Source organism: Podarcis bocagei, assembly GCF_964188305.1.
Source record: "Podarcis bocagei genome assembly, chromosome: 13".
NCBI lineage: Eukaryota > Metazoa > Chordata > Lepidosauria > Squamata > Lacertidae > Podarcis > Podarcis bocagei.
In genome coordinates, this window is record NC_138138.1 from 46,838,785 (window position 1) to 46,850,970 (window position 12,186).

The 12,186-nt window shown below is 48.6% G+C and overlaps 2 protein-coding genes across 3 annotated transcripts in view; one reads left to right on the forward strand and one right to left on the reverse strand.

The window, feature by feature from the left end:
* LOC308572147 (G-protein coupled receptor 4-like) overlaps positions 1–12,186 on the reverse strand; it is a 182,230-nt gene that overhangs the window by 20,628 nt on the left and 149,416 nt on the right. The gene's annotated exons all lie outside the window — the stretch shown is intronic.
* The window catches only part of PFAS (phosphoribosylformylglycinamidine synthase), a 51,623-nt gene that overhangs the window by 9,228 nt on the left and 30,209 nt on the right, over positions 1–12,186 (forward strand). For both annotated transcript variants that reach the window (XM_081167699.1, XM_081167700.1), the window contains exons 7-16: positions 2,819–2,959; positions 4,003–4,127; positions 4,348–4,476; positions 6,157–6,288; positions 6,494–6,622; positions 7,267–7,340; positions 7,903–8,059; positions 9,277–9,338; positions 10,123–10,284; positions 11,350–11,475. In XM_081167699.1, coding sequence (XP_081023825.1) covers positions 2,819–2,959; positions 4,003–4,127; positions 4,348–4,476; positions 6,157–6,288; positions 6,494–6,622; positions 7,267–7,340; positions 7,903–8,059; positions 9,277–9,338; positions 10,123–10,284; positions 11,350–11,475 — 1,237 coding nt within the window. The remainder of the gene's footprint in view (positions 1–2,818; positions 2,960–4,002; positions 4,128–4,347; positions 4,477–6,156; positions 6,289–6,493; positions 6,623–7,266; positions 7,341–7,902; positions 8,060–9,276; positions 9,339–10,122; positions 10,285–11,349; positions 11,476–12,186) is intronic.

Sequence of the window (12,186 nt, forward strand, 5' to 3'; positions counted from 1 at the left end):
AGTGACTTCATTTTTAAAAAAACCCAAAACAAATAGGTGTTGGATAACCCTGTGCCAGAGGCTTTCAAAAGTCCATGGCTCCCTTGACGAACCGCATGCTTTCTGCGGCCCCCATGTGGGGCTCAGGAGCCCAGTTATGTCACCCCTTGCCTGCAGAGCTGGCAGCCTCTCACCCTTTTTTGAACATCCTCCCTTGTGACGTGTTCCCTCAGCCTCCTCTCCTCTCTCCTCTGCTTGGGAATCCCCTGGGCAACCGCTGCCACCACCCCTAGTCTCTGATCTCCCCCCCCTGCCCCAAAGAGGTGTCTCCCCACACTGCCCCACAAGCACCTCAGACTTGTCTGTCCATTCCCAACAGCACGGGCTGGCAGACTGGCTGGCTGGGCTCCCTCGCCTGCTTGCTTGCTAATTCACTCTGAGGCCACCTCGGCTCCTGGCATCAGCACCCCCTGGCCAGCCCCAGAGCCACTATTCTCCTGCGGTACTTGTAGCCAGGGCTGCTGGAACAAGCAGCCGTACAAGCCTTTGGGAAGCAGAGATGCAAGAGGGCATCAGAGGAGGGAAGGAAGGAAAGAGAGAGAGGTCAGTGTTGCCTGCGGCACCCCTGACCATCGTTCAAGTCACCCCAGGGTGCCACGGCACACTGGTTGAAAATGTTGGCATACAACCAAGGAAGTGGGGGCAATTGGCAGGCCCCCAGCTGGCTCCGTCCCACTGGCCAGTGTACCGGATGAACTCCAGTCCTTGGTGCCGCATGAATCAGTGACCCGAACTTCAAAAGCTAGGGCACGCTCTAATCAGCAGAGATAATGCTATGCAACAGAAGTGCCAGGAGAGTATGTGTAAGCATATTTACAAGCAATTTATTCAGCATAAGGTAAAGGGACCCCTGACCATTAGGTCCAGTCATGGCCGACTCTGGGGTTGCGGTGCTCATCTCGCTTTATTGGCCGAGGGAGCCAGCTTCCAGGTCATGTGGCCAGCATGACTAAGCCGCTTCTGGCGAACCAGAGCAGCACATGGAAACGCCTTTTACCTTCCTGCCAGAGTGGTACCTATTTATCTACTTGCACTTTGACGTGCTTTCGAACTGCTAGGTTGGCAGGAGCAGGGACTGAGCAATGGGAGCTCACCCCGCTGCAGGGATTCGAACCGCCGACGTTCTGATGGGCAAGTCCTAGGTTCTGTGGTTTAACCCACAGTGCCACCCGCTTCCCTTCTGTTTACTTTTCATCATGACAAAAGGGAAAACATTTCCAATCCCCTTTGTGTCCAAAGCAAGACAGCATAAGCAAAAGCTATACACAAACGGAAGTTCCCAGCAAGCTGTGCTGGAGTGTAAACAGGCATGTGACACACAACAATCATGCCAGTTCCTTAAGGTGGAATGGAATATCCCAACAGAAAACCACTGCTCTGTCTACCTCTTAAGTCCAGAGGAGCAAATGGTGAACACTTGATGGGGAATGATAACAGGAAGGGGCTTATTTCAGCTTCCTATAGGCATCACTCTGGGAAACAGGATGCTCAACCATAGAATCATAGAATTGTAAAGTTGGGAGGGATCCCAAGGGTCATCTAGTCCAACCCCCTGCAATGCAGAAATCTCAACTAAAGCATCCATGGTAGATGACCTTCCAACCTCTGCTTAAAAGCCTCCAAAGAAGGAGAATCCACAAACTCCCAAGGGAGTTTGTTCCTCTGTCGAACAGCTCTTGCTGTCAAAAATTCTTCCTGATGTTTAGTCGGAATCTCCTTTCTTGAAACTTGAAGCCATTGGTTCGAGTCCTGCCCTCTGGCGCAGGAGAAAAGCAGCTTGCTCCATCTTCCATGTGGCAGCCCTTGAGATATTTGAAGATGGCTACCGTATTTCCTTTCAGTCTCCTCTTTTCCGGGCTAAACATGCCCAGTTCCCTCAACCATTCCTCATAAGGCTTGGTTTCCAGACCCTCAATCCTTGGTTAGACCTGGGATTTATTTTTTTTGCAAAGAACCGTTAACAAGTTCATTAAAATGGCTTTCTTAGCCCCCTTTCCAAAGCTTAAGGGGCTGTTCAGTGGTGAGTAGAAGAAAATAAACCTGATCGTGGTGGATCATAAGAGCATGGCTCCAACAGAGCGCATGCTTCAGTCCCTGCCACTAAAGTAGGACTCTAAAGGCAAATAGTGGGCATGGAAGATCTTTATCTAGTTGAGATCCTGCAAAGCTGTGGGCCATGCTGGGCTAGACGGCATAGCTGTCAACCGTCCCTTATTTGGCGGGACAGTCCTTTATCCCAGCGCTGTGTCCCGCTGCTGTCCCTTTTTGATGATGTCACTTAAATTTCCCGGGTTTCAAAGGAATCAGCTTCTCTCCCTCCCTCCCTGCTGGCCAGGGAGGAGGGAGGCTCCAACTGTGTTGCTTGGCTGCGTTGCTCACCCAATAAGGAGTCTAAGAACAACTGAGGGGGTGGAGCTTGCATGCCTTGTGCCTGGCCGCCTTGCCTGGGGACTCACCTTTGCTCAGCGCTTCCCAGCGGAGAGGGGATGTGGTTTTCCTTGCTGCATCCCCATTGCCTGGTTGCTGCGCTGTGGGAATCACCACTTGAGGCTTTGTTTGGCTGCTGGCTGGGCTTTCTGCCTTTGGCTTGGAGGGGCTCAGAAGCTGAACATACCTGTGCCTGAAAAATTCCTTATTTTGGCTGCTGATCCCTTATTTTCAAGGCTGCTGGTCCCTTATTTTCAAATCTGTAAGTTGACAGCTATGCTAGATGGTCCAATAGCCTGACCTGGCGCCCAGCGGCTTCCTGTCTCCCTAAACCCGCCTCTTCTTCCTGCAGCGAGCACAGTCGCCACTGGTTCTTCAAGGGGCGCCTCCTGGTGGATGGACAAGAGCTCAAGGAGTCCCTCTTTGAGTCCATCATGAAGACCCAGGAGCGGAGCAACCCCAACAACGTCATCAAGTTCTGCGACAACAGCAGGTGGGGGTCTTCGAGAACCGGCGGGAGGAGCGGGTGGCCTGCAAAATGGCGGCCTCAACCCCCTGTTGCCGTCTCGGGAGCAGAGAAGAAGCAATGGGGCAGGCCTAGAACAGAGGTGGAGAACCTGTAGGCCTCCTTGATTCGGTTGAACCTCAACTACCACCATCCCTGACCTTTGGTCAAGGCTGAGGGGAGTTTGCATCCCACATTGTCTGCAGGGACCCAGGTTGACAACTGCTTTTGAGCCAACTCCTAAGGCCAGGCTGAGGAACTCTGATCATTCCAGATGTGGACAGACTCTTAACTCCCATCATGCCTGACTTTTGGCCTTGTTGGCTACAGTCAATGGGAGCTGGGAGTCCCTTCCCATGTGTGGCTTTCGGTGGCCGTGTGGCTTCTTCCTCTTCCTTTTTATTTATACTTTTCAAATTTATTCATTTCGTTAATTTTACAATCCATTCAACATTTCAAAATTTGACTTCCTTCCCCCCTCTTCCTGCGTTTCCTTAAATTTATTTTTTCATACCTTCTGCATATCCAAATTCATTTAATTTACTCATTTAATTATCTACTGTAAATAGATACTCTTATAAAACTGCAGTTTATTACACTAATCCTGCTAATGTTTTTATCTGTTTACAATTTAACTGAAAATATTCAATGAACCATTTCCATTCTTTTATAAAGAGTTTGTTACCTTGATTTCTTATTCTTCTGGTAGGTTTTGCCATTTCTGCATATTCCATAAGTTTTTGTATCCATTCTTCCTTTTCTGGGACTTCTGCTTCTTTCCATTTTGGGCAAGTAACATTCTTGCCGCTGTAGTAGCATACATGAATAAATTTCTATACAATTTAGGTAGTTCTGTCCCTATAATTCCTAAAAGAAAAGCTTCTGGGGTTTGTTTGTTTTTTTATAAAAGTTATTCTGAACATCTTTTTATAACTCATTATATATCATTTCCCAGTAAGCTTTAACCTTTACTTGGCAAGAAGCCGTGTGGCTTCTTGAAGCTGAGTGTGTGTGTTGTCTTCCCAACACAGTGCGATCCAAGGGAGAGAGGTCCTTTCGATGTGGCCCAGCGACCCATCTCGTTCCAGCCCCTTTGAGAAGCGGACGTCCACCCGGCACGTCATTTTCACAGCCGAGACCCACAACTTTCCTACTGGTGAGTGGATGGGAAAGGGGGCATGGTCTGAAGGGCATGGGGCTTATTTCTAGTGCATCGTAAATTCCCCTGGCAGGCAGGCACCCCTGTGGACAGCTACTGCCTCAAACAAATAACAGGCTTCTTTGCATTGACGGAGTCTATGAATAACCTGTCTGGGTGCTCTGCGGAGGGAGTGCATTTGTGTGGGTTTGACGTTACTTTTAAACTCTCCTTGCAGGCGTTGCTCCCTTCAGCGGTGCCACCACTGGGACTGGCGGGCGGATCCGCGATGTGCAGTGCACAGGCCGTGGGGCCCACTATATCGCTGGCACTGCTGGCTACAGTTTCGGCAATCTGCTCATACCAGGTTAGTAGCGGTGGCTTGGGCTCAACATACTGAAAAGGCAGTTGCAGAAGGATGTTTTGCTTGGCAACAAATGGATGGGTGTTGTGCAGGTTTCTACCCCCGCCCCAGATTCCTTCCTCCCTCCAGTCCGAGTCTCCACCCCCATCGTTCAGCCCGGACCCAGAGGTCCAGCTCTGAGGGTCTGGTGCTTCTCACATTGCAAGAAGTGAGGTTACAGCGAATCACACAGAGTGCCTTCTTTGTAGTGGCGCCCTCTCTGTGGAACGCCTTCCCATCAGTTGCTAAGGAAATAAACAACTGTCTGACTTTTAGAAGACATCTGAAGGGAGCTCTGTATAGGGAATTTGTTTTTTTAAAAAATATTTGAGGTTTTACTGTGGTTTTATAAATTGTTGGGAGCTGCCCAGAATGGCAGGGGCAATCCAGTCAGATAGGAGGCATATAAATAATAAAATTATTATTATTATTACCAGTATAACCGTGCTTACTGCATGCCAGTGAGGCGATCCCTCCCATTTGCCACAAGAAGGTAGAATCTGCTGAATAAATCACTCCAATCAAATACATTTGCATAACTTTGACCAGCTGAGAAGCAAAGCCCAAGCACTGAACGTTTGCTTTCTATTGATTGGAAGTTGTCTGACTTCTGAGATTTCATGTGGTGCCTTCCTTGAGAACTACAGACATTATTATTATTATTATTATTATTATTATTATTATTATTATTATTATTATTTATTATTATTATTATTATAAAGCTGAGATTTCTCAAGATGCACAAAGACCAGCAGTTGGTGGAGCAGGGGTGGTAGCTGCCCCCCCTTGCTGCTTGCATTGCTGTGGCTTACCAGGAAAGAGAGGTAGGGGCACCAGCAAGGTTGGCATAGTGCGATAACCCCGGTGGAACCTATCCGGTGCTCCTGGCAGTGTGTTTGCAGCATGGTGACTTGCCCTTCTCCCTTCCAGTAAGCTGTGATGACATCGGTGATGGGAGGTCAGCTAAGCACCCCTGCCTGCTCCTGTGCAGATTTGAAATCCTTTTACTTATGCCCTATAAAATATGCCCAGATAATTGTGCCATGTGACAGTCGCTTGAGACAGACCAGAAGCTCCTCTTAATAAGGCAGTCATGCCCTCCAATCCAAGACACAGGTGTGCCGAGTTGGGCCCAACACAGTGGCGTAGCGTGGGGGGTGCAGGGGGGGCCGGCCGCACCGGCCTCAACATCTGGGGGTTAGGGTTAGGGGGCGCAAATCCATGGGTTAGGGGGCACAAATCCACGGGTTAGGGGACACAAATTACTTGCCTTGCCCCGGGTGCTGACAACCCACGCTACGCCACTGGCCCAACATTTGGGGGGGTGGCGTCTCACGTGCATGACATCACATGCACGATGCCTGTCCCCCAGTTGGGCCACGTCTTCCGGGACGCACAAGCATCCCTTTGAGGATTGCCAGAGTGCTTTGTGTGTGGCAAGAGATCATGGAGGGTGAAAACCGCCCTCTGCGCCGCCCAGCAAGCCAGTGCTCACCTGGGGTCAGCGGGGGATGACGGCCCCCTCAATATGGGCGGCTGAAGGCCCTCCTGCCCCTTATACCCGGTACATGCACAAAGGTGATTTGAAGCAGCCCTAGGCTATGGGAGAAATCTGTCCTGTTCTTTTCCCATTCCTCACTGCAGGATACACATTACCCTGGGAAGATCCGTCCCAGCTGTATCCGGAAAACTTTGCCCCGCCTGTGGAGGTTGCCATCAGAGCCAGCGACGGCGCTTCAGACTACGGCAACAAATTTGGGGAACCCGTTCTGGCAGGTGAGACTTGCGGCATGATGATCTTTGGCCCCTTTCTTGCTTCCGAGGTTCAGCGTCCGGCTGGTTGGTTGGTTTCTCTCTTTGAAACCACGGCATCCTTTAGCGACAGCTTAGGGCAGCTGAGAGGCCAAAGCGAGGGAGAAAGAGGAAGGCTGTGTGTTTGGAAATGTGAGAAAATTCCCCCCCCCCATCACCTGTCTTCCAGGCTTTGCACGCTCTTTCGGGCTCTGTCTGGCAGATGGCGAACGGCACGAGTGGATCAAGCCTATCATGTTCAGTGGTGGGATTGGAGCGATGGAAGATGCCCACGTCCGCAAGGAAGCCCCACAGCCTGGTAATTTTTATTTAATTTAGCCTGTTTGGGAGATTGCGCTTGCTGTGATATGCATCTAATACACATGCTCTTTATTCCTTCAGCGCTGATGCATTTGCTCATGCAAAAATGATTCATCGATCGATTGACAACGATGAATTTACCACTCTATTATTATTATTAGTAGTAGTAGTATTTATTAAACTTATTAGTTGCTTTTTTAAAAAAAGACGTAGCTCAAAGGTACTTACGAAAAGAATTGGGGGGCCATCACTGAAAAGTCCAGTTCTTGCGTTCTTTGAACCTCCCATGAATGGGGCACCTGGAGAAGGGTCTCAGATGATGATGACTGCAGGAACCGGGTCAGTTCATAATAATAAGTGCTTGCTTATTTTGCAAAAATGTGTTATGGTACCTCTGTTGAGCTTGGGGAAGTTAAAGAGCTGCTGAAGCATTTGCTGCTGTGGAAATCCCACCCTCCCATCACTTGCATTTTGATATTTTACTAGATGCTCCCAAGGAGTCATGAGGACTAGAGCCTTTTTTTTTTTAAAGAAAACAAATCACAGTTGAGATTCTCAGAATATTGAATTTGGACCAGATGTTAGATTCTTTCTTTCTTTCCAACTGTACAATTGCGACTCAAGTTCCCATTTCCTTCTCAGGTATGAATGTCGTGAAGGTTGGAGGCCCCGTCTATCGAATTGGTGTTGGGGGAGGAGCTGCTTCCTCCATCCAGGTAAGTTGGGCGTTGCCTTCTGCTCCTCACCTTTGCAGGTGAAGGTGGCATCTCCCTATCAAAGCCTTAAGGCGAAGGTTCGGAGATGCAGGTACCTTTTAGAAGTCCTGGGCAGCAGAGATGTAGCAAGGTGGGTGCAGTCTGCCCCAGGTGTCACCTCCCGGGGTGTGTGTGACAAAATGCTGTGTGACATTCAACGTCTGTGAGAGACGCTGTGCCACGTGCAGGCTTCCTTCTAGTGAAACTGTCCACCCACCGGCTCTACCTCAGCTGTAAAAAGCTCAATAACTTTGGCTCTGCAAAAAAAATATGAAATAAAGTCAAACCATTTTTGCAGGCAAAAAATAAATAAATCCCAATGTGCGGTTGTGTTACAAGCAATTTTCTGCCCCGGGTACCACGTGACCTTGCTATGCCACTGCTTGGCAGCAGGCAATGATGGCTCTGCTTATTGGCCTCATTCCTTGGCCTTCTTCTTAATTGGCGATTGCCCGTTGCCGACAAAGCTACCGCTTCCCTCCGCGAAGCCCTTCACACCTGCAAATGCTCCCCATGTGTGCAGGTGCAAGGGGACAACGCCAGCGAACTGGATTTTGGGGCGGTGCAACGTGGCGATGCTGAGATGGAGCAGAAGATGAACCGGGTGTTGCGAGGGTGCGTGGAGAACGGGGAAGGCAATCCCATCTGCAGCCTGCACGACCAGGGCGCTGGAGGCAACGGTGAGCGGCTTGGAGAAGGCTTTTGGGAACGTGGCTATAGACTGAACCATGTGTGCTCTCCCTTTCCCCCCTCCTGAGTGGTTTGATTTGGGTCACATGCCGCAGCTGAAGAGCATTTGGACCTTACGGCGAAGGGGAAACTTGCAGGATGAAGAGCAGAACGGTTTCTAGTGGTTCAGATGTACAGGATATTCCTTTGTGATGTTGGGGGACCAACCAGGGAAGGGCTGTAGCTGAGAGGTAAAAACCCCCTGCTTCGCATGCAGAAGGTCGCAAGTTCAATCCCCGGCATCTCTGGGTAGGACTAGCGATGTCCCTTTGCCTGAAACCCTGGAGAGTTGTCACAACAGTTCTGAGCTAGCTAGACCAAGGATGTGACCGAGCTAGATGGATCAAAGTACAGACTCGGCAGAAGGCAGTTTCCTGTGTCCCTACGTTCCTAAATGTCCCATTTGACCACAAAGGTTATGGGATGACCTTAAGACAAACCACCCCCTGTAGCATAGCTGACTTCACTATAAGAATTCTATACCTGCTTGGTACATTAACTGGCTCATTGGCCTAAGGGTTTGATTCTTGCTTTGGGTGCAAGAGGTCCTAGGGTCAAATCCTGCTTTCTGGTTTCCCACAGGTCTCAAATTGGCCACTGTGAGAACAGGATGCTGGATTTGATTGGCTAGCAGGCTCTTCTTATGTTTACATTGCTACAAAGAAATTATGTTAACTAAGCGGCAGTAAATGATTTGTGAATAGCAATGGTTTTGTGGCCTGGATGCCCTAGGAAGAGGAAATGGAAGATGAGAAGGTTGTCTTTGGCCATCAGGGGTTCCCCCAGGGAATGTATGGCTGTGGTTAACCATTTCCTCCACCTCCAAAGGTAGAGATGGTCAACTCTACCTGGATGGATAAGGACAATGTTCTTCAACCTTGGGTCTGCAGATGTTGTTGGACTACAATTCCTATCATTCCTGATCTTTAGTGTTATCTATCAGGGGTCGGTGGCAGTTGTAGTCCAGCAGTATCTGAAGACCCAAGGTTGAAGAACATGAGATAAGAATGTTTTGAGCTGGGTGCGAACAGTAGGCCATTGACGGTTGCTTTTCTGGGTGAGAATAAGTTTGGAAGAATAATAGTAGCTGCTACCTTCAAGGATGTGTGTGTGTGTGTGTGTGTGTGTGTGTGTGGCCTCCAAAGAAACTCTTTGCTTTCTGTTTTAGGGAATGTGCTGAAGGAACTGAGCGAGCCAGCCGGGGCTGTCATCTACGCAAGCCGCTTCCAGGTCTGTTTCTCATTTATGACTTTCCTACAGACACCAAGCTCTTTGTCTTCTGGTCTGCTGTCCTTTATGTCTATTGATTACTTCCCCATAGATGTTTCCCTGTTCCTAAATGCACAGAGCAGGGAGCAGTAGATTTAAAAACAAACCCATGCAAACAAAAATCTGGGAAAATCCCAAATTAAATCTACATCTGGGTGGAGAAATTCAGACCTGAAGGCTAGAGGTGGCCCTCCAGATATACCGTATTTTATGCTCTATAAGACTCACTTTTTCCCTCCTAAAAAGTAAGAGGAAATGTGTGTGCGTCCTATGGAGCGAATGCAGGCTGCACAGCTATCCCAGAAGCCAGAACAGCAAGGGGGATTGCTGCCTTCACTGCGTAGCAATCGCAATCCCTCTTGCTGTTCTGGCTTCTGAGATTCAAAATATTTTTTTTCTTGTTTTCCTCCTCCAAAAACTTGTGATCTGGTGCGTCTTGTGGTCTGGTGCGTCTTATAGAGTGAAAAATACGGTATTTGTCTGGGCTGCATCTTCTCTTTCCCACCCGGTATGTCTGGCTTAGCACCCTCCTTGAGTGTTTGCCTGGCTGGAATGTGCCCATGAACTCTTACAGCATATATAAAAACATAGTAAAACATCAAGCTTTCTGATACAGGATTGCCTAAAAGTTATGTAGTTCTTTATCTCCTTGGCATTTGAAGGGAGGGCGCCACCACCAAGAAGGCCCTCTGCCTTCTCAGTCAGTTCTTCGTCCCTCAGTTTCTCTCTTTCTTCCTTTTCCCAGCTAGGAGACCCCACGCTGAGCGTTCTGGAGATCTGGGGTGCTGAGTACCAAGAATCCAATGCCCTCTTGCTACGCCCGCGCCATGCAGATTTCCTGCGACGCCTTGCCCGCCGTGAGAGGTGCCCTGTCGACTTCGTGGGCAAGATCAGTGGCGATGGACGGGTAAGACAGCAGGAGCAGGGGAAGGGGTGGAGAGAATGGCTGAAACAAACCATGCAGACTGCCTTGATGTGGGAAGGACTGTGCAGAAAACCATGGGCATTATTTGGACATAACAATAAACTACACTAGTGGCCAAAATTGTGGAAACCTTTTGGGAAAAGTTTGTTTCTGAGGTATCACCACTTTTTTAAAAAAATAATGCCTTAAGATTATATATCAATGGAAAGATAATTTAATGAAGAATGCAATGCAACAAGGTTTGTTCAATTGTCTGTATTCTATAAAAAGTTATAGCCAAATAACCAGAAAAAGGAAGCACAACTTGCTTAGGTTGATATGCAGTACCTTTCCTTCATTTGAATGTAGCCAGTGAGCAGGAGTGTTTAGAGAGCCAATCAGGTGTTATGAGCCATCAAACCTCGGAAATACACTTTCCCCAAAAGGTTTCCACAATTCTGGCCACTAGTGTCCAGTTGTGGGAACTAGCTGCAGCCGAGAATCTTGGGGTCGTGTAATTCTTCCCCCCCTTCTCCGGTGAGTGGGAGTTTTGAAGCTTCCGCTTCCATTTTTCATGGACGTAGTTTAGCATTCTGTCCAAACCTTGACTTTATATATATACAGTGGTACCTCGGGTTAAGTACTTAATTTGTTCCGGAGGTCTGTTCTTAACCTGAAACTATTATTAACCTGAAGCACCACTTTAGCTAATGGGGCCTCCTGCTGCCACTGCGCCTCCCCCACCCGATTTCTGTTCTTATCCTGAAGCAAAGTTCTTAAGCTGAGGTAATATTTCTGGGTTAGCGGAGTCTGTAACCTGAAGCGTATGTAGCCCAAGGTACCACTGGAGAGAGAGAGAGCGCTAGATTTTAGGAGTGCAAACCTTCACTGCGATGGTCGGTTTTCTGCTCCTGGTGTGGGGCAGACATTGTTCGGGCCTGGGAAACTGGGGAGAGGTTAAAGTTGAGTGCCAAAATCCAAGAAGGGAGAGAAGGGATTGGGAAGGTTTGAAGGCTGAACAGTTTGGGAAGCGGGTGGTCTGTAAAAGTGGCTCCTCTTCCTCGGCAGATTGTGCTAGTTGACGACACAAAGGTCCCGGCGAGCGACGTGGAGCTGGAGAAGGGGCAGGTTGGAGGGAGAGCCACACCTGTGAACTTGATGCTAGAATGGGTCCTTGGCAAGATGCCACGCAAGGTATGGCACACCTGTGTGTGTGTGTCCTCCCCCTGCCCTGCCACCCCCAAAGAAAAATCTTGGTAAAGCATCTGTTTAAAGGTGTCCCAGTAGACCAAGGGTGGAGGAACCTGTGGCCGTCCAGACGCTGAACTACAGCTCCCATCTTCCCTGACCACTGTCCAGGCTGCCTGTGGACTGATAGGAGTCGGAGTCCAACAACATCTGGATGGCCACAGGTTGCCCCCCCTCCTGCAGTAGATCTTGATGCTTTGAATCTGTGATACTATTATTATTTGTTAAAGTTGTATACCGCCCTTCATTCGTAGATCTCAGGGCATGAAAACGTGAGACAAAAACACAAAATACATAATACAAAGGAAAAGCAAAACAAACCAATCCCTCTCCCACAAACACATTTGAAAAGCCATAGACTGTTAATCAGCCAAATGCTTGGTTGAAGAGAAATGTTTTTTGCCTGGCGCCTAAAGATTTATAGTGAAGGCGCCAGGTGAGCCGCCACAGAAAAAGCCCATTCTCGTGTCACCACCCTCCCATCCCTTCTCTAAAATGCTCTGGCTTGGATTCCAATATCCTGTGTCCATTATTGTTAATTCCTTCAGCTGGTTAGGATCTGCCCCTTTTATACTTATTGGACGAATATTTTCAGGAACTTTGTTCTTTTGTATTTGATATAGAGTTGTTGTTTTTATTTAAAAAATGCGTTCTCAA